Source organism: Pteropus medius, unplaced genomic scaffold (genome assembly GCF_902729225.1).
Source record: "Pteropus medius unplaced genomic scaffold, Ma_sr-lr_union100, whole genome shotgun sequence".
NCBI classification, from domain to species: domain Eukaryota; kingdom Metazoa; phylum Chordata; class Mammalia; order Chiroptera; family Pteropodidae; genus Pteropus; species Pteropus medius.
In genome coordinates, this window is record NW_024351733.1 from 3,000,202 (window position 1) to 3,027,971 (window position 27,770).

Genomic DNA, 27,770 nt, shown 5'->3' on the forward strand with positions numbered 1-27,770 from the left:
TTTTTTACTATCACTCATTTTCAGCCTAGCTTAAGAATTTCAAGACTTGGATTAAATGACTAATGAACTGATGGCCTTAGATAAATCCTAATTTATCTGTACTTCACTTTGCATTGGTAAAACATTCATTTCATAAAAGTGTATACAAACATACCTACTCAACCAAACTATTGACTCCTTAAGGACAAAGATCAGGTCCTTACATCTTTTCTACCTTGAAAATAAATATTCTTGAATGAATTAATCAATCAACATTCAAGTCACCCAGTTGGTTAGTATTTGTGATATGTAAATACTTTCCAGCAGATAATTTAACCTTCAAAATAAATGGATTTACTTTGGGGTTTACCGCTAGTGTAATTTTGTAGTACATAATTCATGTAAGTTTATTTTGTGAACCTTAAGAAGCTAAAGGAAAAATATCGATTTAGTATGTTTAATTTTTTCTCATTCGTAAGACAAAATAATATGTTTTTTTTTTTTTCACGGAAGTGCTCTAAGTCTTTAGTAGTTGCTTCTACTTCTCTCACATCACTATTTCAGGCCCTAGGGCCTAGTTGTCTTAGAAAGGGGAAGAGGACAGTATAGGAAAGAGGATGGGTTTTAAAGAAAATAAACATCTGTTCAAAAGATTCAGAAAGTAAATATCTTAATATTTGAAGACTGACATCTAAATAGTGTAAAGATATATTCTGTATGTGTATGGAAAAAGAGCTTTACATAAGATAGCTTTTTGACATAAGCACATGATTGAACCAACTTATCTGATTTAAAATATTAAGCATAATCTCTAAGAAAAAGTCAATATTATATATGAGTATATATTTTCCCAAACATCATTCAAATAACTTTCTTTGAGAGACAAGATGCTTAGTACTAGAGTCAAGGCTGTTGACATTGAACTTTCTTAGTTTTGTTTTAAGATATCTCCATTTCTTTCCTTTTGAAAGGCAATGAACTATTGATATAGTTCATGATAAGTTTATGATAAGTTGATTAGATATTGAAAAGTTGACTTTCCATTATTTTAATGCAGAATCTTCTTCATGAGTTCTTTTTTTGTCATTGTTGTTGTTTTTACTGAAGAAGCCTGTCTCTTTTAAACTCCAAGCTACAAGGACCACTGATGTCCATTGCCTAAAACAGTGTCTGTTACATAGTAGGTGCTCAAAATTTGTTATATAAATAGATGGAAGAGGACCTTTCATATAACTATATTTGAAATGACATATTTATAGTTTTTCCCCCACACAAGAAACATTGTTTTCTTTATCCTCTTATTTTCTCGAACCAACTATTTCTCCCTTTTTTTCTAGCAGTTTTACTCTTTTTGTATTTTGTCTAAATCTTCCCCAATTTCTGAAAATACAGTCACTTAACCTTCTCTTCCATCCACTTTCTTTCCTTAATTTCAGGCAAAGATGTGAAAATAATGGTGCTTATGTCTTTGTATGATAGAACTCCCTTTGTCTTTTCTTTAGACTCATTTTAATCCTCAGTGACTCATATTTAAGAAATGAACTGTGCAGCTGTGGTGGAGCTAAGCCCTTGGCAACAACCATAGGGGCAAACAAGTGGTATCGCACAATAGATGGATGGTCCTTACCCTTGAATTATTTGCTGTTTGGTTTTAACAATAGAAATGCATCATCAAACAGTATCTTGGACTTTTTCAGTCTGAAAAGACCTTTAAGATCCATTTCCTCATTTTACAGACCTTGCTCCAATAATTATCTCCACTTTCTCCTATCTAGGTCATTAATACATCCCTCTCTGCTATGGTGACTAACTGTCCTGGTTTGAGACTATCCTGGTTTCAGCATTGAAGTCCCACATCATGAAATATACCTCAGTACCTGGCAAACCAGTATGCTTGGCTGTCTTACTATTGGCTTCCATCTTTCGGTGTATATTTAAACCATTTCTATCCTTAAAAGATCCTCTCTGTCCTTCTGCCCTATCTTTCTCTTCTAAATCTCAAAAAAAAAAAAAAAGATACTGCAAAAATAGTTTTTATTTGAACCACCTACTTCTTCCTCTCCCACCCATTCCTCAACTAAGCTTACTTCTAAGGCTACTGCCCTCCACTGAAACTTTTCTCACTGAGTCCCATGAGCACTTTTCAGTGCTGATCTTGCTTTACCCCTGTGTTGCATGATTGGACACTCTTTATTTCTTTCTTCCTCTCAAACTCTAACTCTCTCTTCAATAGTTCTATACTCTTCATTTCCCTCAATCTTTGCACCTTTGGCCTCTCTTGGAATCCAGTTCCTCTGTCTGCCCAATAAATTTTTCTATTCTCCAGGATTTTGTCTTCAGCTCACTCTAGTGACTGAGCACTCTCATTTACTTATATAATTTTAACCCTTGCCTATAGGCACTCAGTGGATATTAGCTTAGTGAGACATTACCTCTTAAATCTCCTTCCTTCTCCCTAAACATTACACTTATATTTATTTCTTTCTGGAATGTTACCTCTCCAAGCTGAGCATATCACACCCCCTTACTCTGTTCCCCATACAGATTTCCCTTTATATTACTGTTGGGTTTTTAATATTCATCTTTATTAATTTTATCCTGAATGCGCACATGCACATGAGGTGTTCTGGATCAGAGACAGATTTTCCTTGATTAGTTCACGGTAAATATCATCACCACTCTCCTCCTGCCTTTGCCCAAGTCAGAGGTTCCTAATTACCTACAAGACAAAACCTAGGTTTCTTAGCAGGGCATATATGGTCATAGGTTGAGCTTCACATTGAGATAACAATGTCCTGCTTCATCTCTGGACATAACCTCTCCTTATACTTTGTGTTCTAGAACACTGGTCTACTTGAAATAACTATATATGCCATACTGTATTATGCCCTATGTCTTCGTGCTTACATTTTTGTCTCCTTTCTTTCCTTTTCCTCTAACTTGTTCTTCCTTGGCTAGCTCATGTTCATGCTTTAGAATTCTTCGTGAATACTATATCTTCTCCAGGAAGCCTTTCCCAATTTCCTTTTCCATATAATGCAAGCTTATAGCACTTTCCACATTACATTAAAATTATTTATGTGTTTGACTCTTCCACTATATTATATTAGTTCCTCAATGAGAGGGTCAGTTCCACTTTCAACTTTGTATTTCTAGTCCCTAGTACAATCACTGACATATAGTAGTTCAATAAAAGGAGCAGTTATTAATTTTATAATTAGTAATATCACTATCGGTTGCCTCTTGTCAAGTCTAAATGAAGAGACCAGGCAAAAATAATAATTTTCTTGAAGCTGGGAAAATTAGATGTATAAGAAAAATACAGGAATAGAAGAACTATCTACATATACATGCATGTATGCATGCACGCGTACGTGCACACACAGACACAGATTTCAAATGAAATATTAGAGGGAGACTCAGACTTACCTGTAAATAGAGTAAACAACCCACCTACTCTGTATGATTTTAAAGGAGCAAGATTATCCTACTACACAGAAATTACATCTCTATTCACAGGCCGAATTCTAATATTCCACTTATAGAATTTCATTATTTTGGTTCAGACACCTTGCCTCTCTCTACTGAACTGTAAGTAACTATAGAAGATGAATCACTTTGCAAAGTAATAGACAAAGAATTCCTTTGAATGGTGAACACCATTAGGATTCTATTTGTAAATATGTCATATAATACATTTGTAAATATGTCATATAATGATGAGTTCTTGAGCACTCATATAACACAACATATCTGAAGTTTAAGGAGCTGCTAATTTTTCTCCTTGTAACAGAACAGGGCTTAAATCCAGTAGGCAACTCCACTAAAAATAGGATAGAATTTTTAAATGATATGAATAATTAACTCCTAGATCAGGGCAATTATTATTACTGTAGTTTTTATACTGATCTATTAGCATTCATGTGGTATTTCATACTTTAATTAACACCTTCACTTCTGATATTGCAGAATCTGAGTCCATACCTATCTTTGATGCTTTCAGAGCATCTGTTAGTTTATCCTAGCCTCACAGGATGTCTCATCACCCTTAGCACTCTGTATATGAATTTTACTGTGTTCATTCCTTATCTAGTGTTTGTTTTCTCCCTTCTTTTGGTCCATAAACTTCTTGAAGGCAGAAACTGTGTATTTTGCTTTTCTTTTAACCCCCAGTAACAAGGAAGATTAAAGATTAGAGCTTAAAATCAATAACTAGCCTAGATGACCTCGAGACACCTATTCTAGGTCTACTCATTTTTTACAAACTTGATCCCACAACTCCTACCACTGGTATACCTCAAAACATATCTACCATTCTCAAAGAAGTCACAATGAATAATGTAATAGGTATTTTTTTTTTAATTATTGGATTTTTAACTCAGTTTAGTAATAATACATCACTTTATTCATCATCAGACATTTGGGCTGAATTAATGGTGATTGTGAATTGGATTGCTTGTATACTTCAATACAGCCTAAGTTCTTACAAATAGCTCTTCGGGCTTCCCATTATGTTCTGGATATCCATTCTTTTGGATATGTATGTCTTCATTAGCCCTGCTAGGGTTTTGCAATATATATCTTGTGACTTTAGCTCTAGATTTTAAGTTTGGCAGGCAGGTTATATAAATAAATCACTCTTATCTTAATGAAAGGGCATTAATATATCTTGAAAGCTCCCCTATCCTCTCCAGGATAGTTTTACAAACACGGTCATTTGCTGGTTAATAGAAATATCCATATGGCCTTCTTTGCCATATTATAATTATCAGTTTATAAATAAATGACTAGAAATTAACCTAGGAATTTTATAACCAAGTTCTGAGCACCCAGGATTAATTTTGAGAAGAATGTCACAAGCCAACTCAGCATTTCTTTTCATTTTATTTCACAGGCCTTTAAGAGGGAATTGAAAACGAAGGAACCTGTAATCATGAGTACTCTTGAGACTGTGCGAATATTTCTGACAGAACAGCCTTTGGAAGGACTAGAGAAACTCTACCAGGAGCCCAGAGGTAATTGAATGTGGAACTGTAATAACATATTGATAGAAGGATCAGTGGTGACAGAGCAACCCATCCATTCTGGCTGCCAGGATCTGGATACCTCTCATATTTTCTAGGTTAAATAGAATCAAGTCAAATTAAACATAGATATTGAAAAAGGAATAAGCAATCATAAACCACCATGCATAAATTCGTCTGCACATTCATAAATAAACATTAAAAGAGATTAGCGATCAGCTATTAAAACACTTAGGAAATAATAAACAAAAGAGATTATCTGTGAGGAAGAATTCTATTGTTACAAAGACTCAAGTTAATTTTCCATTTAAGAGCCTGACTGCAGTAAATTAGAGCTCGTCATGTGCATCCTAACATTTTTCTCCTCAATAGCTTACATTAATCTTGGAGTATCTGATTGATATAAGGTAGAACAAATTCACTCAGGAAGACAGACTTTAGATGTGCTAGACTATATCAAAATTCATGCCGAACTGCAAAAGAGCCATTAATCTGTAGGTTGGCCTCTTGTTAAACTGACTCTCTTTCTTTCTTCCGCTATGATCTTTTCAACGATTTTTTTTTTTTTAACGAAAAATGAATATGGCCTAAAACCTTGTCCTTTTACCAATTTAGAGCTGCCGCCTGAGGAGAGAGCCCAGAATGTCACACGGCTTCTACAAAAGCAGGCTGAGGAGGTCGACACTGAGTGGGAAAAATTAAACCTGCACTCCACTGACTGGCAGAGAAAACTAGATGAGGCCCTTGAAAGACTCCAGGAACTTCAGGAGGCCACGGATGAGCTGGACCTCAAACTACGTCAAGCTGAGGTGATCAAAGGATCCTGGCAGCCCGTGGGCGATCTCCTCATTGACTCTCTCCAAGATCACCTCGAGAAAGTCAAGGTACCATCTACTACTTTTCTTCATGGCCCTTTGAGAGACATAAAAGAGGTTCTAATCTGAACTCTAGTGCAGGACTTTTTTCTCACAAAATTAAAAATAAGGCCATTAAACATTAGAAATCAGCCCATCTTTCACAAATTCAGTCTTCTTGCATGTAGTATTTTCTTCAAGAGATGATAGTGATCTAATAGTCTGTTTTCAATAATATAAAATGAAATATTAAAATTTACAGGGCAAAAAAATCATTTCGATTTTGGTGTTAGTAAATTAATTTAAGTGTTTGTACTAAAGTGGTTTGATTTACGTGTGTGTGTGTCCTTTGCGGTATTTAATATCAGTGTAGGAAAATATACAACATTTAATCAAGACCCAAAGGTCTAGATTTGGGCCTTTTTGCTAACTAAACTATGTGACTTGGGTATGTTATGGTACTGTTACAGCCATTATCACTGCCCTTCCCTTAGGAGACAATGTGTATAATACAATTTTGAGTTGTATTAGTCCACTGTAGATATTAAGAGATGGCATTATATATTTGTAATACTCTTAAATTAAGTTTATTGGGGTAACATTTGTTAATAACATATAAGATTCAGGTGTACGACTTTATAATATGACATCTGATACTCTACTGTGTGCTCACCACCCAAAGTCGTCTCCTTCCATCACCATATATTTGACCCCTTTACCCTCTTTGTCCTCCCCCCAACCATCTTCCCCTCTAGTAACCACTTTCTGTTGTCTAGAATACTGTCCATGAGACCGAAGTTACATTCCCTTGTGGCATAAAGCCGATAAATGTATTTATAAAGAAAAAAATATACATATTTAGGAGTATCATTGTGACAACCAGCAACTTGAAACATATTTCATTTATTCATCTAGTGTCAAGACCAACAAACATCCTCCCAGATTCAAATTCAAAATAAATGAATTCTCACCTGCACTTAGCATGTTAGGTAGCACCTTTTCTCCCTTGGCTTTCATGGCTCTGTTCCATCCACATTCTTCCTTTATTTTCCTTAATTTTGAAACTCTACCCAGCCTTCAAATGTTGGTGTCCCCAAACTTCTAACCTTAGCTTTATTCTCTTTTTAATGCATAAATGCTCTCAGTGTGAAATGGCATGGATGGTGATAAATCTGAATTTCTAGTCTGGATCTCTGGTCTCCTAAACCATAAGCCATTAGAATCAAAATGCAACCATTCTGCAATCCAGTTGATTTGTTTTCCTGTTTGTTTGTCTATTCTCTTACTGCTATCCCCTTTTACCTACCCTTTCTTCTGTTTTTCCTATTTCATTTAATGGATCATAATCCAACAAACTGGTCAGGCTAGAAACTTGAAGCCCATCCTTAAATCTGTCTACATTTTCACTGACTGCCTGTGATTGCTTATTTTACCTCAAAATATCTCTTTTATATTTTTTCTCCTCTTTTCAACCACGTCCTGTTCTAACCCCCAGTATCTGGTACTCAGATTGTGGTCTTCTACATCTTTAAACCCCATTTCCAAGTCAGTGTACCTGGCATATCAGAAACACTACATTTTAAATATTTGATGAATGAATGAACAGTTTATTTACTGATATTTCTGCATTATCCACCCTGTTACAAATCCAATCCAAACTCCTACAGGAAGCCGCCTGCCTGAGAATGAAGCCCAGTGAATGGAGAGGGCAGGTGGCCCTTTGCTCCTTAGCCCTGGTTTCAGTTCCTCACTGTTGCTCCCATCCTCCAGGCCATGAAATTCGCTCTGACCATACCACCCCTTTATCCAAATATGCCATCTTTTTTCATAACTCTCTACCTTTGCAATGCTCTTCTCTTTGCCTGGATCACCCCCACCTTATCTGCCAGATGAACTTCTATTCAGTGCTCAAGGCCCAACTGAAATGGCATCTGCCTTTATAGTTTTCGCTGAGTGTCTCCCACCCCCAACTCCCACCAAACAGAAGAATCTGCTCTCAATTCAGTGCTTTCACAGATCAACACACATGTTTAAATTGTCACACTTAAATTTCACATGTACTGTAGCAAGTCAATCATGTGTTTTTTCCTCCAAGAGAAGGTGAGGTTCCTAGTAGTGAGGATAACGCCGTACATCTTTGAATTCCAAGCAACATATAAAGAATGTAATTCAGTGTCTTTATTCCTTCACTTAACAACTGTCTATGAGCCACTGTACAATGGGCTAGACATGTACTTAGGAATGAAACAGACTTGTCTTTGCCCTCATGAAGCCTGCAGTCTAATGTTGATTTGATTAGCTCTTCATTAAGATAGTAGGTGAAGATTTAAAAGGAAACTTAAAATTTTGACTCTATAACTTTTAAAATCTCTTCCACCCCAACATTCCATTACCCTGTGTCTAACATTTAAAGCAATGGTTAACATTGCTGCTTACATGAAAATTAAAATGTTTTGAAATGTATTATCTCATGTTTATTCAGCATTAAAAATAGTATTTTTATCCAAATATATAGAAACTAAATTTTTAAGACTTTTTCCCCAAAAAATGACATTTTAAGAGAATGGCCCAAAAGAACTAAATTAATTAATAATCAATTAATGGCTGAATATATAGGCTCCAGCACAGACATAAGGAATTCATTTTTAGCCGTATCTTTCACGCAGGAGCATTTGGAGGATATTGAGTATAGATAGAGAATGTATATAGCATGATTTAATAACAAAAAATAGCTAAAAGTAGAACAGCTTAAACAGCCCTTACCTAACCCTATTTGCAGTTTTCCTTTTAGTTCCCCTTTCATAGCTCTTCTCGATCCTAAGACTAAATTTATTTCCCATACGACACTTCTATTTTTCTTAGACAAAGGTACACTTCAATTATAATACCTATCAGAATATTTATGAACTGGTCCTAATAGATGTGATCATTTTGGTTTCTAAACCAGTACTATGTAAGTATTTTATGTATAATTTAAAGTTATAGATTACATAAATTCATATATATTTATTTCTCTTCAGTAGCTCCTCTTCATTTTGCTGTGGAAATAAATCACTTTTCCCTGTCGCATCTCAACAACACCAGGTTTGAAATTCTGAAGCTTTGGTAATGATAGTTTCTAAGGATTGAATTTGATGAACTAAAACTTACTTTGAAAAGAGGTAGAAGAGTATTAAAAACCACCCTTCCCATTTTTTCTACTCAGCAATTTAAGACCTTTAAGGCTCCACACTGTAGGGAACTCCAAACTGATAGTTCAGCATGCAGCCAAAAGAACATTTTATATATCTGTCTCGGTTCATTTTCATCACCCCTAGTGACTCTATAATAATATCCGCCTCCATTCTGATCTCATTTGTTAAAGTTGTTATTCAAGTAACTATGCGATGTGTGCTTCTGTAGGATTTAGCATTATATCATTTCATTAGCAGATGTGGCTTTTGAATTTGGAAAATGAATAAAGCAATAACAACTAAATCCTGGGACACTATGGAAATGACATTATAGCTAGCTAATCATCTTCAGGACAGTGTACATATATAGTATATCAAACGAAAGGAATATACTATTAATATCGACTAAGAGAATCTCAGCCTTCCAAATAGAGCTTCCATAGGAATAACCACTAGAATAAAATTTAAATTTTAGATGCCTATTTATTTTTAAAATTTATGATTTATACTACTCATGAAATATTTTAAGGACAGAATCATGATTTCTTACTTTACTGGAAATAAAACCAATGTTTACATAGATACGCAAATATCCTTTCCCTGTAGTAATGGGGAATATGAATAAGTCCTTAAATCATATATCTATAAGTGAAATATAGGCAGGTTTTAATAATGTAGAACCACTTTTGCACATAAAGTCTACACGTGACAGTTTTGTTCTTAAGAACAATTCCTCTGTGAAATAGTTTGTGTGAGTTGTTTTTCCAAGTTTTTTGATGTTTTTCTAACCTACCATGATTTCTTTACACAGAGAGTGGTACATCATTCTTGAGCTAAGAATATTTCACTGCCCTAATTTGCCTGTTGACTTGAAAGACAGTTTTTCCACATGCCATAGTTAAACTCTCCAAGGTTGCCATCTTGGAATATACATTTTTGCCACACCTATGTAGTTAGGCCTTTTTTGTTTTCTATCAGACTTTTAACTTACATTTCTTACTGAGAAAAGTCAAGAGTTTTTCCAAAAGTTCTTACAATGAAATATTTTGATTAGACCTTTTTTAGAATTATAATTGAGACTAATATAATGATGTGCGTAGTAGACTAGGGACTATGACGAAGCCACCATGCTGTCCTGATTTATTTATATTCAACATTCGCATCTAAAAATTTAATAGGAAAACTGGCAAATGCATCTATTCAGGCCTACTGTTGTGAGTCCCTGTGGCGTGGTTTATCTGAGAAATTTGTCAAAGAAATGCTATCTCAGAATTTGACTTTCAGAAAACCAAGTACGTTTCCTCCTGATAGATAATGTGAAATGTGATATAACATATTAGCATGTCATCTTCACTTTGACAAGCAGAAAGCTTTCAGCCATGTACACATAACTCTATCTTTCCTTACTTACTGCTTTTGTCATCTTAACCCACGTTCTAATGTTTTATTATTATTTTATTAATTTTGTTACATGTGTCATTTATATGAGTCAACCTTAAATCCTTTTTAATATAAGAGTTTTATAGAAAAAAATTTATAATTCTTTCTTATAGAGATAGGGGATACATGGTTAGACAGAACCATCACAAACAAGGCAGCTCTAAGAATGATTCAAAATATATAAGCTCTCCCAACTCTGAATAAAGGAATGGCATCTCTATAATAAGTGAGGTGTTACTGCCCATAGTAGGAAGAGGATAGTTTACTAATATTTTGTTAATTTTCATTAAATGCAAATTAGTTGCTCTGTGGAGACGTCTGTTGTTGTTTTTATACAAATGCTGTGTGTATTGTATAAGCCTTTGAGAAGAAAATACAAACAAAAAAGTTGGACTCATAAATCTGGATTAAGGGCGGAACTAACGCCTAGCGTATGGAGTGACTAGGGTTTTATCTAGTTTTCACAGCATGCGATTGCGATATTTAAAAGCGTATGATTTGGCCTTTGATATCTGGGAATAAGAAAGCATATGAAAGTAAAGTCTCACTTATATACTTTAAAAGAATAATATTTTTTTTTAAAATAGAATGGTCATTGTCATTTTTAATAGAGCTTAGAAACTAAAGTAGAAATTCCTGACCAAATTATTTGTTCAGTGTAAAATTAATTGTAAGTCAGTGTTGCCATGAGACCTTATTACTTAGTTCTCATGTATTCTCTCTCATTTCCTGTTTTGTTTATAAAGCTAAAAGCAAATTACTTAGGACAGCAGTCTCAAATCATGTTCCTTACTCAAGCCATCTGATTTTAGATAGTGTCGTGCGTGTTTTAAAAGCCCCTACCTCAACTTAGGCAAATAGAACCTTTGTTTACCATGCTATTCTCATCTTGCCTTTGAAACTTCTGAAAAGACAGTGCGAAGTAATTGTTTCAGACATCTGTTTAGCATACTTTGAAGTGCATATAAGTTCTTTTTCAGTTTCATTTGAACCCCAGCTGTCTTCACCAAAGTCTATAATCAATCTGAATTAAGTTGTCCTACTTCTCCTAATAAGTCTCTTATTAAGTTCTGCATCAGCCTCTTAGGGAGACTTAAAAGCTAATTCATGTAGAATTGCCATTTTCTACTAATTCATTTGTCAGCTCTCCAAATTCCAACAAAAACAATCGCAAAGACTATTAATTTGGCTCTTCATAAACAACTTATGTAAGTGTAGTATACATTGGAACCAAGCAAACGATTTAAAACAGTGGGTGGGAGGAAATGAGTTGATGACATTCAACACACTTTCTTTTTAACTGTTTTGAGATGCCTTCCATATTTAAACATAAAGCCGTTTATTTAATAAGAGAAACATCCTTCTGCTTTCCTTTCATAAATAAGATAATTACAGAGTGAACTTTGCTTAGAGATAGGAAAAGGCTTTAGAACAGTTGCAAAAGAAACATGTTCTTTTTTTATTGAACTTATTTTAATTTGGACTTCTTTGGATTCCTTTGATAAACTGTGATAAAAGAAGAAGCTGGAATTACATACCATTGTTATTGCATTAAATCAGAGTTGAACAGCTCTTCTTCTGGTCATAGGATATTTAGAGGGACATGGATAATCAAAATGTTCAGCTAATAAGTTCATCTGCCATTATTCTACTAAAGAAGTATTTAATTAGATAATAAAAATTTCTCCAAATAATATCATTCTTCCTTCTATTGGAAAGCAACCATATCAAAAACTGATCCTTTAATATGCCAATCCTGTTTACTGAGGATTTACTCCAGAAGTTTTGTTTGTGGCTGGTAGTAATTAGAGTGCTATTCCTCAAGAGTCTTAGGTAATAAAAGACTATTCGAAAAAACTTAAGTAATATATTATCAGCATTAATGGATCTAAAAACTCAATCATTCATTCATTTATGATAAGGTTAAAACCTATACCCAGAGAAGTGTGATCTCATTATAGAGTGTGAATGTTTAATTTATTTCATGAATAAAATTGTACAGGGAATTGTATTAATGGCATCTTAGTTTTCCTGGGAATATTATTGTTTAGTGCCAAGCTGAGGGAGCAAGAATTTTTATTAGCTTGTGTGTACTTGTGCATATGCCACATTGACTGGAGTTCTAAAATGTGAGAGTTATTTATTTAACTGAAATTCCCTATTTCCTTAGAAAATGGACACACACAGACAATATATATTTTCATTGTCCTTTGACATCTACCAAAGTTGTAACAAGTTTAAAGTTCACAACTATGTTACTCTCCTACCATAAGCTCAACAAGGAATGATTTAAGAACAGATAATCCAAGGAGTGAGTTCCTGTGGTGTTCCTGTCACAGTTGGCAATTATGGACTTCAAAATTACACAGTTGGCACCAATATCATGCCTTACACAACTTTTCATTAACTAAGTTAAGCAATGGCATTGAATAATTGTTTCTGGTAAACCAGTTTTTGAGTGTTATTAGAACAGATGTCCCTATGATAGTAATGTAATCCTCTCATTTAATGGAGCCTAAGAATAGTAAACTTTTTCATAAGATTTTTACACTAAAATAATATTTTATACTTACTATGGATATTTCTATCAACAGCCAAAAGCAGTACTTCTCAAACTTCTCTACTTCAGTTCTCTTAATGCCAAGAAAACGAGGCTTGATATTTTCCCCTTTCACCCATTTTACCTCTTTTTCCTATGAGCCTGACATTTCTTTGATGTTTCCGGTTTTATTTTTTAAACCTCACATTAATTTTATGAGCTTCTCTATAGTATATTTGTTGTGTTTTAATCTGAAGACATTTTCTCTGAAATCTGAAGCAAAATGAATCCTCCAGTATATCCACGTATGGATATGAAAGCATAATTTGAGAAGCATGATATAAAAAAAATTGCCCAGTTTGTACGGGCTTCATCTCTATCACCTTCTGTCTTTTATTTACACATATACAAAGAGTAGATCCTTGCCATTTCAAATTTATCTTTTGCAATTTCCTCTGGTCCTTCTGACCCAAAAAAACCCATCACTTATAGCTCTTTGTAATTGTGAACACGTATTCTTTGAAGGTTTTGTGCAGCAGTCACTTAACTAATGTCTTAACTGGTGTTTTAGGTCAAGTTCCCTGGAAGCAGACACTATGAACAGGGGTCTGGGTGCACGTGATTTATAGATGGTCTGCTTTCAGAAGAATCCATATGGGAGTTAGAGAAGCACCTTAAGGGAGGAGAAAGAACCAAACAAGTACACCATCTCAGGCAAAATCTAGCTTTGGGTCCTGATCCATAAGGAGAGAGCTCTAGAATATAAACCACACAGCCGAGTTGTCCTTTACACCCCAGCCAGTCATTGGCTGTGGCCAGCAGCTTGCTAGTAAATCATTTATCAGCTAGCTGTGGAGATGAATACTGATTTGTAGCATTTTCCAATTGTCATGGCGTAAATACTCCCATCACGGTTGATTCAAGCTACCAAGATGATCTTACCGAATGCAGAATTGGGAAGAGACACACACAATTGACTCTTGGGCTCTGCTCCAGCACACCACTGTCTGTGACCTACCACTGAGGACGTGAATTACCTTCTAGACGTAGGGTGGGTGTTACCTCTTAGGCTAGGGGACTCCTATCAAGAGAGAGGCAACCGTGAGACATTAGTAGCCAACAGTCACAGCAGCTTGGGGTTAGACGCCCAAGCCAGGAAAAGTGCCCCCTACAACTGATAAGCAAACCTAGTATTCCACTCAGCCTCCATATCTCAACATGACTTTTTCAGTGCTGTTTTGTTCTAGTACATGCAACAATTCTTTAGAAACAATGAAAATTTTGTTTCTTAATGGAGAACCCACCTCCTGGGTGCCTTTTGGAATTGGTAATAGAAGAAGAGAGTTAATGAAAAGATCTAAGAAAGTCATGATTATTAGTAAGAAAATGGCTCTATAAGTCAGTTTGGCTTTATAAGTATGTAATCTGTAAGTATCTGAATTGATCAGATATTTTTGCTCCAAAATCTTCACATGAATAATGGCTTACTCTTTCTGAATCTCTGTTGTGGAAGACATTCACAGTTTTTGGAATAAGACTTTCACACTTACTTTAATTTTCCTACTGGTATTGGTATTTTAATGGCACTTGTACATTTTGGGGGTTGCTTCGTGACTTAGAGCTTAACTCGCCTTCTCACTATTAATACTCTAAAATTAAGATATTTAGTCACATGATTTTTTACTTGATTTAAATGTTATCACATTTACTAATAACGACAATTGAATTTAAAAATTCTCCTCATAATCTCCTGCCAAAATAAGCAAGTGCTTTCAAGAGTTTTTGAAGTCCAGGATATGCCGAATAGTTGAGACTCTTCAACTTTTTAAAATTAAAACTGCTTGCTAGTAAGAATAGCTGGTAACTTATCCAGGAGTTCCTACATTTTATAACATCTTGTCAACCCAATGAGGATCTATGTTCAGGGGTGGAGGGTGTATACTTGGGTGTAGAAATAGAGACGGATGTGGGGTAAAACTGGGAGAACAGATAAGAGAAAGTAGGAAATAGTCTTAATTGTAGTAACTGGAGAAAGGAGTTTTTTTTTGTTTTTCCCCAAAGGTGGTGCAAAATCACTGTTAAATGTCTATGAAAAAGTTCATAGTTGTGGTATAGGGTGAGTGGTATATGTAATAAGAATTATGGGGTAAATATAATAGAAACAAAAATCTTAAAATATATTTCAGTTTTTAACAAGAAACATTCAAAACGAAATTTCTCCCTTTTTCTAGAATCGTGAGGGTGAGGCTAGGAGGATAGAAATAAAGTAATTTTTACCTTAAAAGTAATTTGATTAATGTGCAATGTAAAATTGAAATAGCTATGTATAAACCCACTCAAATCAAGTATACACTAAATAACTGAGTTAACCGAATTAGGCAGAGTAAGGGTACATTGATTTTCAATGTTTTTGAAAATTGATCCACATATCATTGTTATGTTTTTGTTTGTAAACTTCAACATTTATTAAGTTTTCACAGTGTGTTCAGCCCTGGAACTTTAAACTCTCTTAACCAGAATGAGGCTGGAGAATCTAACACTAAGATGAATTTCTATTTCCTTTTAAAGAATTGATTTTTATGGTGAACTTTTTTCATTAGAGAGTTAAGAGTCTGCCAGACCTCTTTCGAAACACACTTGTTTTTAGAAGTCTTGTTCCCTAGGATTTTGAATTATTATAGACTCATTGGGCTCATTTAGAACTTTTCCCTATCAAATATTTAAATCCTAGCATCATGATCTTAATGTGGCATTATGCAAGTTAGCAAAAAAGAATAAAGTCAATTTATTAACAATATATGCCAAAGTGCAGTAATTAAATAGAAACTAAAGTGAATGAGGAAAGTAAGCAATATATTGGTTTGGTTTCTTTTTAGAACCAGTGACAAACTACTGCCAAGTTCCATTTTATTTACTTATTTTTCTGCTTTAAAACATTTTAATCCAATTTGGAATCTGTATAATTTCTGTGAACCTAAATCTTCTTAGCTCTCATTACATAATACCTATTCAATTACTCTGTAGTTTAAGGCTCTCATCTGTCCCAAGAACAAGTAGGCCACATGCAACATTTCACTTACTTCATCTACTACTTGTTAGTGGCTATAGGCCTCCACTTCTTTCTAGCAGAGACAAGGCTAAAGAGAATGGTTCATTGTTTTCAACCTACACAAACCCCATACTAGAATGGCCACAAGGGTTATCCAATATAATGACGACTTTTGTGCAATCCAGTAAAGCCTAAGGTTAAAAGAAATATAAGCTAAACAAATGAGCGTAAGTTCTATTGATCCTTCAGCTTAATAAAATATTACCTTTGGAACCACCCTGACATTTTGTTATAAAGGTCGAGGGAAGATGTTTTCAAGGTTCTCTCAGTATTAAAATTGCTTGGGGCTTGGGGTTGAATGTCATATGCAAGATGGGTCTTAATGAAATCTGACCCACTTTGACTTTCAAAAACATATTGAATTCTTAGTGAAAATATTATTTTTTAAGATTTTAAGCCCTTTTTTTTAAATAAAATAGTATTCTCCTTTAGATAATCAATACAGAATCACTCCCACACATTTTTTTTTTTTTTGGCAGGCTAGAATTTATCTTATTACTAGAAACTTTCCCCTCGTAGAGTAAGTGTATTTTAATAGAAAATTTGGCATAGAGCAGTTACTGTAGCCAGAATAAAAAACTAATAGTAAAGTAAAACCCCATATTTGAAGCAAGTCCAATATTGTATAAGATATATAACATCCTCAATAGCTATTTATCTTATATTTTTATCTGTGTTAAGATTATTTTTAAATTTTATTTTATTATTAGTTGCAAGTATACAGTACATTGGTTAGACATTTATATAGTCTATGAAATGACTTGATTGCTCTTTCTCTCCTCTGGCTCTCCACCCAGCCATTATATTACTGCTGACTGCTTTCCCTATGCCGTGCTCCCCATCTCGGTGACCCTCTATCAACTACTAATTTGTACTTCTTTAACTCTTCACCGCATTCTGCCAGCTCCCCAACCCCCTCCCCTCTTACTGTCTTCAGATTGTCCTCTATATTTGTGAGTCTGTTTTTATTAATTTGTTCTTTTTTTCCCCTTAGATTCTGCATATAAGTGAAATCATATGGTATTTATCTTTCTCTGTCTGACTTATTTCACTCAGCATAATAATCTCTAGGTCTGTCCCTGTCATTGCAAATGGTACGATTTCATTTTTTTTAATGGCTGAGTGATATACCATTGTATATATAAACCATAATTTCTTTATCCAATCATCCGTTGATGGGCATTTAGGTTGCTTCCATATCTTGGCTATTGTAAATTGTCCTGCCATGAACATAGGGGTACATAGATCTTTGCGAATTATTGTTTGGGTTTTCTTTGGATAAATACCCAAAAGTGCAATTGCTGGGTCAAAAGGTATATCCATTTTTAAATTTTTCAGAAACCTCCAGACTTTTCCATAATGGCTGTACCAATTTGCAATCCCACCAATAGTGTATGAGAGTTCCCTTTTTTCCACATCCTCACCAACACTTGTTCTTTGATTTATTTATTTGATTTATAGCCATTCTGACAGGTGTAAGGTAATATCTCTTTGTGGTTTTAATTTGCATTTCTGATTAGTGACCTTGAGTACCTTTTCATATGTCTATTGGCCATCTGTATTTCCTCTTTGGAGAAGTATCTGTTCAGGTCTTCTTCCCATTTTTAAATTGAATTGTTGTTTTTTTGTTGTTGAACTGTATAAGTTCTTTACGTATGTTGGATATTAACTCCTTATCAGACGTATCATAAGTGAACATCTTCTCCCATTCGGTCGGTTGTCTTTTTGTTTTGTTGATGGTTTACTTTGTTGTACAAAAACTTCTTAGTTTGATGTAGTCCCATTTGTTTATTTTTTCTTTTGTTCCCCTTGCCCAAGGAGATATATCTGAAAAGAAATTACTGTTAGCAATATCAGAGAGTTTACTGCCTAAGTTTCATGGTTTCGGGTCTTACATTTAAGTCTTTAATCCATTTTGAGTCTATTCTTGTATACGGTGTATGAAGGTGGTCCAGTTTCTGGGGTTTTTTGCATGTATCTGTCCAATTTTCCCCGTACCATTTATTGAAAAGATTATCTTTACCGCATTGTATATTCTTGCCTCCCACACATCTTTGAGGATACTAAGTCATACTCCTTTTTTAATAAAGAAAATAATTATTTCTATTAAAATATATCTTTGTTAGTTAAATACTAATCTTTTTAAGGATAGATTTGGCCAATGACTTTGATTTTTTTTTTTTAAATAATATCGGAGTACATTGATTAGACAGTTTGACATGTAGACTCATTTGTGTAAGTAGTAATTTATTCATCATTTGCATGCACTTAAGTGGACATTATCATGATAACAGTTGTCATAACAGAACATAACAGGGTATGAATTTAGATCTTACCTTAAGATGTGATCAGAAAAATTAGAGGAATATTTTCAAATAAAAGTTCTCAATATATGGTAAAAAAAAAAAATGAAAAACTGAGTAAGCTCTAGATTCTACTTGAGAAGCTAGATCTTTCACACACACATACATACATACATCAAGGTAAAAATAATAACTACTACTATATCTGGAGGGGCAACATTGATTGGAAGCAAATACTTAAATTTTTCTTTTCAGGCTGGAAATATGATGAAATGAAATTGAGCCATTATATGAAATTTACCAATGTAATTTTTAAACGTGCTGTTGCATAAATTTTAATGAATAAAATCCATTTTATGTTCATTTCTTTGACTTTATTAGTCAAATATCTTGTTCTTCTGTTGTTCCATTTATAAGAAAGAAAGGCAATTTGGAAAGATTAAATAAAAACATTTATTAAATTTAGGAGCTACAATAATCTGAACGTAAAAGTGGATATTGAAGGGCATTCTACAATTCTTTTCGGCCCTCTTCCATTTAATTATTTTTATCTCAGCTCTTAGAAAATTTATATTCATCTCTGATTCAGTTCTGCTTTAGTATTTCTAAGTTGATAACAACATATTGAATAGAAAATCAAATCAGCAAAAATCCATTTTGTTTCAATAGTGAGTGCCTTTCCCACAGAACTAAAATTAAATAAATGTGCCCAGTCTGAAGAAAACTAGGTGTAGTATATTGCACAGGTAACTCACAAACCTAAATTCCTCTATTAGTCATTATTTATACATGTAGAGGTAGCTTAATTTGTTTTAATGGAAAAAGAATCTCTCGAGACCTACTATATACGATACCATACTTTCTCCTGCATTTTCTTGATTAAAAGTTTGCATTTTATAGCTATGCATACATTTGGCCGGAATTTGTTTCTTTTTAAGCCAGTATAATAACAATCACTGAAATGAAATTGTATCCATTAGAGTTAAGCTTGCACAATCATAGGAACTTGGTCTGTTTCGTGTACTGCTATGTTCATAACTCCTGAAACATTCCCTCACATATAATAGTTGCTCAATAATATGTTTTGGAATGGTGAAGAAATAAATATGCACAAAAGCTGAGGGCAAAATCCTCTCTTTCATATACCTAAGACCTTTAAAAAATGTTTACAGATAATTTTCTCCCATCTGCCTCTACCCCGTTTGTGGCCAGTCTTACTTCTTGGTTGAATCTGCAAACACTCATTGTCACTTCTTTCTCCTTCCTGAAATGACCACAAGCTTACACTAATCTACTTAAGATCTTCCGATTGAATGTGTCACACCCAGATGAACATGTCTTTTCTATTGTTGCCCTCTATGGATGATTTCAGTCACCTTATATGCTCAGAGAGTCTCTCCCAACCTGCCTCAGCATCCTTCTCTTCACTTTCCAAACCCCATGACACAACTTCTCATAGTGATTACATTGTTTTTAATAACTCACTAAATTGTCTGTCTCTGCTAATGACCCTGAGTCTGTTGAGTTCCATTTTCCCAGTGATATATACATAGTACATATATGTATAGCATGTAATTGATATGAAATGTGTTTCCAAGTGAGTAGTAATTAAATCTAACTAAAAGAGTTGCTGAGAATACGCCATAACCCTTTGCAGAAACCATTATCTGCATTGCAAAGGCCAACTCATTCAAACCCTCCACAATCTTGCTCCAAGAAAATGCTCATGATTTGTCTTCAACTGCCCTGTGCTTCATGCTTCAACTTATTAAAGACCGTTTGCTCTTCCCCAAACACATTAAGCTTTCCTGCCTCTTACCCTTTGTTCAAGCTCTGGACAAATATCTTTCCTCCTCCCACTCACTCTGCTTCCTCTTCTTTTATCGGTTTTATGTACCCACATCCCAGTGTCCAGTTCAAGGAGATCTTACAAAGCTATACGATAGAGGTGTGAGGAAAGATAGGTTTCCTCCAGAGTTATATTAGAAATTGGCTCTAAAGATGCAGCTACCTAGGAAAGGATCTTAGTCTGTGGCTCTCTCATGGATGAACTTATTGCCATCTGCTTTGCAGAGTCTCCCTGAACTAGATGGAATAGGACCTCGGATGACTTTGTATTCCTCATGTTGCCTGTCACAATGCTTAACTCACTGTAGATGGAGAAAAAGAAGGAAAAATAGACCTGACCTTCTCATTCATCTTTTACAACAGCCCTGATATGTTCATGTTATTTATCCCCTTCTAACACAAGAGGAAATGCATGGAAAATATTTGTAAATTAACTTTTTCTTTAGTGGAAACTCTCAAAGATGAGAGAGAAGGAAAAGAAACAGAGGCAAGAAAGAGAAAGAGAGAGACAGACACATAGAAAGATATCATTTATAATCTCAACCCCAGTATCTATAATGCCAATCTCTGCAAGTGCCTCTTTGGGTAAAGTAGAAAAAGGTACCTCTTTCTTCGAAGAGATCCTCAGCCCTGCATCAAGGTGTACCAACTCAGTAGGGGAGCCCAGGTTGGATTTTGGCCCCCTTTGTCCTCTTGGCCAAGCCACTATACAACTCCACATGGAGACCCTAGTATGTAGCCTTCTCATCTTTTCCTATATAAATATTTTAATACTTTTATTCAGTCTTGCCAAAATGCCCTCCACAAGTCTACACCAAGTATATCACCACCAGCAGAACACATTTTCCTTAAATAGATTACTCCCTGCTTTTCCCCACTTGCTCCATTTTTAGAAAAACACCCTGATTGATACCAAAAAACTGGAATGTTACATTTCTGCTCAGAAAGTCAGAGACACTTCAGAAATTAGCACATGCTCCAACATAAAATAAACCAAGTAATAGAGCTAAAGAATTTAGATATGGAACCTAAAGGAAATGAACAGATTTCTTTTATTTAAGAATTTGGTATTGGATTTCTGTAGGAAACTGTGTTTATGAAGCAGTTTAAGAATAGCTGTTAGTTTGAAGTATTACTGATTAATGCAAAAAAAAATGTCTAATTCTCTTGACTATTCTTTAATAAAAACGCATTAAGGGATTACACGTACTGGGTGCAGGCATGCCTTGGTGGAAAAGCAGGCCAGAATTGCCTTAATGAAGATTAAGGTCTCGAGAAGGAACAGACAATGAATTAATAAATAGGCAAATAAATATGCACTTACAAATTGTGATCGGTGCTAAGAAGGAAAATAGGGTGCTGAGAATGAGAAAAATAGGGGGAGCTTGCTTTAGATGGGCTAAACTGGTATGAACTCATTTTCATAGTCACATTAACTGAAATGTGAGGTATATGAATAGAAGCCAACTAGACAGAGAACAGTAATACAAAGCTCCAGGTTGAGGGGACAGCATACACGAAGGGTCTAAGTCAAGAAAACCTTGGTGAGTTCTAGGAACACACTATCTTCTAAGTTGTTAAAAATGCCAAATTCTCCAGCCCATTCTGGACCTATTAAATCAGAAACACTGGGGTGGGACCCAGCAATCTCTGTGTTAACAGGCCCGCCACATGATAATAATGCACACTATCGTTTGAGAATCACTGCCTTAGACAGATACCCTGTAGGAAAGGATGAAAGTAAGGCAATAACCCTAGGCAGAGGCAATGGTGGTGGTGGCTAATGTGGGCACAGGCCGTGAACATTTTTGACTGGCAGAAACGTTTGCAAATTCTAAAGAACCTTAAATCTAAAATTTAATCTGTCTAAAATAACTCTTGAATTTGAATAAGCAGTATCCTTCTGGCTGGTGTTTCTAATGGTTTACAGATTATATTACTTATTCTTACATTAATAAATAGATTTCATTAACTGCCATTTTGCTTGATGTTTTATCACATATAATTAAAATTTCTCAGAAAGAAAATATTGGCATTTCTTCTGTCTCCTTAGAAGCTGAAAAACATGGCCTGCTTAAACGATTTATTTATACTCATTAGAGGCCTTTTTATTTTAATTATACATATTTTGCATTTAGCCTCTGTAAAACACTCATGAACTACCTTATTTGTTTTAATTGTGTCACTAGAAAACTATGAAAAGCTTGAGATGTTTTTAGTTTTTTGTTATGTTTTTGGTTTGTTTGCTTCTTTTTTCTACAAAGGGGACATAATTAGCAGTCAGGGTTAGGTTATAGAAACAAGTTTCCAAGGAAATTAAAGTAGCTAAGATGTATCCGACTTGTTATAAGGAGAAGCCCTTCCTTTGTGACCAATTCTGTCCTGTTCCTCACCTCCAATTTATACCTGTGAAGGAAAAATGAACAACATGCATAAAAAAGAAAGAAGATGGGCACTATTAGTGTGGTAAAGCTATAATTCAGCTTTCATTTAAGATGTTAAAATAAAAGCTACAAGTTTTGTGTGAAGCCATGTCCTGAAAGATGAAGAATTATGATGGATGTAAATGAGAAAATGTTAAAAAAGAGAACTTATGCTCCTGTTTGGGTGTGCCTTCTTTTTTAATACTACAAAGAGAAACGAGATCATTCTTCATAAAAACATAAGAATCATTTATGGAAAAAAACACAACAGTTAATTGCTATTAGTTTAGTGCCACAAATTTGGAAGTGTGGTGTCTCTGAGGGGAAACCATGGTTAAAATATTATTACTGATAATTGCTTGGGAAATAAAAGCACCAAATTTCTTCATGCCTTCAAAGTTCACATTGTTTTCCTAAAATCTGTTTTTGTTTTTTGTTTTTTTTTTAACCTACCCTAAGTCATCCTGGTTATGCTATATCTAAGTCATTAGTTCTGAATCCATTTCATTATTTATGTTCTTATTCAGTTTGCTCATCAAAAGTGATCATGCCCAAATATAAAACGTACAAGAATTGCCCTGAAAACTGAACGCAAAGAAGACAATGGGAAGAAACAGCATAATATTTTGCCTTCAGGCTACCACAATAAAAACTGATGCTAGAATAGAATGCAACCGCATTTCTATTAAAAAAAAAAAAGAGTACATGTTTCAATGGCATAATTTATTATCAAGAATGTCTCCACCAGAGGCAAAAAGTGATACTAATAGCAGAGGGATGTGCTCATTCAGTCTGCAAACTAGACCCTGTGTTGTGTCTTAGCTCTATACAATCCCTCAGTATTTGGCAGAAATCAAGAACTTCATCTTAGGGAAACAGTGGTATGTCTCGGTTTTATTGGAGATCTATAGGATAGCCCCATAATGTTAGTAATGAGATTTCACATCAGCCTCTTGCAAGAAAAATATAAAAAGTACCTGACATCTGAAGTCTAAGGGTAAAGGAGATCGGGGAACTAAATGAACTTAGTCTATGTCATGGATGCTATTGACACCTTAGCCAGATCGCTTCACCAGGGCATGCACTCATCCCCCTGCAACTCTGTATGTTGTCTGCTAAAGACGCATAGTTGCACTCTTCTCCAGAAAACCTCCCTCAATGAAAAGGAAGCCACTTTGCCTGGGAGGTTACTCTATCCCTTCTCTAAGACTGCCAGGAGGCAGCTAGTGGCCAATGACTAAATGATACTGGCATAGAGAAGAACAAAGCCCTTGTCTCAAGATGGGGCCAACTGTGGTGTAATTTGTATTCCATAGCTCCCTATGGGACCAGGCTGATGTTGGTCTCCAGCCAAAACCACATACTTACTTTGCTTTCTTGCCCTGCCCTCCTGGTTCTCTCACTCTCCTTGAGAGCACTCAGACTCTGCTTCTCCGAAACCTGACCTAAGGCAGTAGGTTTCAGAGACAAAAGTTGAACCTACATCCTGGGCCCCATACCAGACAGGGAACCAACCAGAGTAAAGAAACAAAAATAACAGATAACAATGGAAGTCTCCAAGCCCGATGCATTTCATGAAAGGCTTGCTTACATTTCACCTTGTATTTCTTTGTTATTGGTCCAGGTGCATTTGAGTAGCTCATTCTCCACCTCCCAGTTATTTTAGAGGCACCAGTATTCTGCTGACCCTCTGGGCAAAGCAGAATATGGTCTTTGACCCTCTTGGCCCTGGTGGCGGACACTCATTCTCATCAAGATGGCGTACCCATCCTGAAAAGCAGAAGCTACAAAATACAACTGGGCTGCACCTGCCCCCAGAACCCAAGTACCTGGGCTCTGTGAGGCCTTCCCTGAGCCATGTGATTTCCATTTCCTCCCTCTTCAGTTTCCCACTACTAACCTAGCATGAAGAATCTGGAGACTTTTCCTAACACCTCCTTTGTTAGGCTATTTTTCAGTAGCTTTGGTTTGCAAACATTCAATAAGATTTCATTGTAGAGAGAAATGCAGTTAGTCACTCCACTTTTTAAGTAGTATCCATAATGGAAATTTCTTTGCACAGTGTATATAGCCTTGGAACAACATTCTATCATGAGACCCTACTAATTTTGAATTTCTGGTAAGTGAGATAGGACCTCTGAATTAACAGGTTGAGGTTTCAGGAACAATGTTTAATATTCCAAGAAGGGGAGTTTTTCAGACTTTCAAGAGCACCATTAATATATAAATAAAACACTACATATGCGATATCTACATATCCCTACATATATCTATATAAATATATATCACATCACACAATTTATAAATAAACTCATAAATGGCAGAGCTAATTCAAGAATCCCAGCATCTCCTCTCCCTCTTGCTTGCCTGTGCAGCTACTCCTGCTGTGGTCTCTCTCGGATTGTCTGGGACCTCCACCACTGACTCCCCTTACTGTCTCTCTGTATACAAATCTTATGTTGCTTCACTTTCTTCCTAATCCAGTTTAGATTCCACAATCTGTTTTTCAGTCACGTTCCAGCTAAACTTTCAACTCCCTTGTTCCTAAGTGTTTGTGCCACGACCACCTGACAAAATCCCAAACATGGATCAACTGTTTTCTCCATGGGTGCATGGAACACTGTTGGAGAAAGAGAAAATTGGGCAGATTGGTTCTGCTAGAAAATGGGGGTCCTCAGACCTCATAAGGGTCCTCAATACTGTCTGGCAACCTCGTGAGTTTCTTAGGTGGACTCCTTCTCATAGCCTCTATCATAACTAATTCAGAAGTTCCCACTTACCCTCAATCCCTGTTTACATTCAGTGAATATTTGTTGTGTGCCAGTTCTATGCCAGGTCTGTTGCTTCATAGTTCCATAGAGGAATTGGAGGCCCTCAAAGTAGAAGTTGATCAACTTTTTCCAATCCTCCCAGTTGACCTTCTGCGCCTTGTGGAATTGTCCCTTGACTATCAAGTTAAAACTGCTCCCTTAAAAATAATGTTCCCTTGTTAATAGACAATCCCTTTCATTTGTTATAAGGTGGATGATGACTAAAATTCTAAATCTATATTTGAACAAATCTTTAACTACATAAGGATAAGCAAAGATCTGACAGGCGATTTAATTTCATAAAAAGAAAAACTTGACATATCGGACTAATATATCATTCTAAATCAGTACTTTTATATCTACAATCAGACAACATTTAATGAAGTGAAAATTCTGCCTAGTCATAATAAAATTAAACTTGGTTTGCTCTTTCATGGAGAACATATTCCAGATGTTTAAGTGATTGAAAGAAAACCCACAGCATAATGGCTCCCTTCAATGTTTTCTCACTGCTTTCAAACTGGAATAAAATCTAATGAAATTCTGGAAGTCTTTAAATAGCACATCATATTGTTCAGAGTTAACTGTACATTTTTACATTTTATGTTTAGTGTTTAATAATTTAAACATAAATTTATGTGTACACTATTAAAGCTCTAATATTTGAAATATAGTCAAACCCAATGTTACATCTGCTTAAATGACATAGTACCTGTACTCACTCTTTACATAGTATGATCTATAATCCCATGTTTAGGGAGCTATACTTCTTGTACACTTCTAGGCATCGACAGTGAGTAAGTTACCCTCAGGTAGTATGGAGCTGCCACTAGAACCTAGGTCAAATGCCAAAGTGATGACTGACTTGAACACTCTCCTGCCTCCTCTTTCTCTTCATTTCTTCTACTATCAGTTATCTCCTTTCCTCCATCCTCATGTGCTAGTGCCCTCACAAGGATTTATCACTGGCTAAAGTTCTTCAGTCTGCTCAGGGCCATCACAATATCTCCCCAACTGAAACTTCAGTAGACGAAATTATCTCTTTACCGACTGACCTCCTCATAAAGCTCCATTTATATTAACAGAAATTTAGGCATTCAAATTCAACTGGACATATGACTTTTTTTAATCCTTAATTGAAAATAATACTAGTAGCAGTAGCAATAGCAGTAAAATAGTAGTAATAAAATTTTATAATAGATGCTCTTTATTCCAATTCAATCAGCACCTAGAGTTCGACCATTAATTGAAAAAGTTAGTTAAATCAGCAAATTATAAAAAAAAATATATGTCTTAAACATTTTATTCTTAAAATAGTCATGAATATTTTAATGTTGTATGAAGGTTTTTTCTTTGAGCGTAGATTCACTGATTAGAGTTCTCCATAAATCACACTGATAGTGCAAACTTTTTGATTTCCAGTTTCTTTAAGGTAGACAGAATTCATCAGCAAACATGAGAAACATTCTGAATACAGAATCCTTCTAAATTTTTTGAATTGTTTTTCCAATTTTTATGGTTGTCTTGTCCGCATCTAATTCAACAATACTTCTTTTTATTTTTCTAAACAACTGTCCAGAGTATTTAACTTGGTTTTCATAGAAATTATAACTTATTTTTTAGACTTATATTTCTTTGATTAGGGAAATCTTTCATTAAATTATTTACTTGCATTACTAATTGGCAAAAACAGGTTTGAGAACACAACTGACAGTTGCGACATACACATAACTGACAACTCAGCTAATGAGAACTGAAGGCTATGCATACTGACAGATACCTCTAACATTTTATTTAGAGGCTGTTAGAGGCCCCAGTCAGTGTTTCACAGAATGAAGACTCTGTCTAATCTGGTGAGTCTTAAGTCAAGGTCAGTTAAGAGAACTTATACTATAACTGCTAGATATGAGTAGAGGGGTAAGCCACAAGATCCCATGACATTGGAGGGAAGGGAGAGAGACAGACAGATAGACAGATGAGAGAGCAAGGGAGAATGAGTGTTGTGATTAATTGTACTGAAACTTATTTTTTAATCCCTTTCATCCTCAAAACCATTGATGTAGGATTGAAAACTGTGTCCAGAACTTTGGGGAAAGAAGTGAAAATCAAAATATTCTAATAAGAGACATTCGAATATGTAAATTATGTAATCCAAAGAGAGCTGAAATCTAGATATGACTTAACTGAGATGGATACTCAACTTAATGGCTGAGAGCCATACTAGTGAAGGCAGATGATAAGCATACAGGGTCAACCTGCAATATTATC

At 35.1% G+C, this 27,770-nt stretch overlaps 1 protein-coding gene across 1 annotated transcript in view; it reads left to right on the top strand.

The window, feature by feature from the left end:
- Positions 1-27,770, top strand: part of DMD (dystrophin) — a 1,897,222-nt gene that overhangs the window by 1,576,099 nt on the left and 293,353 nt on the right. Inside the window, 2 exon segments of the mRNA XM_039846417.1 lie at positions 4,874-4,994; positions 5,619-5,887. Coding sequence (XP_039702351.1) covers positions 4,874-4,994; positions 5,619-5,887 — 390 coding nt within the window.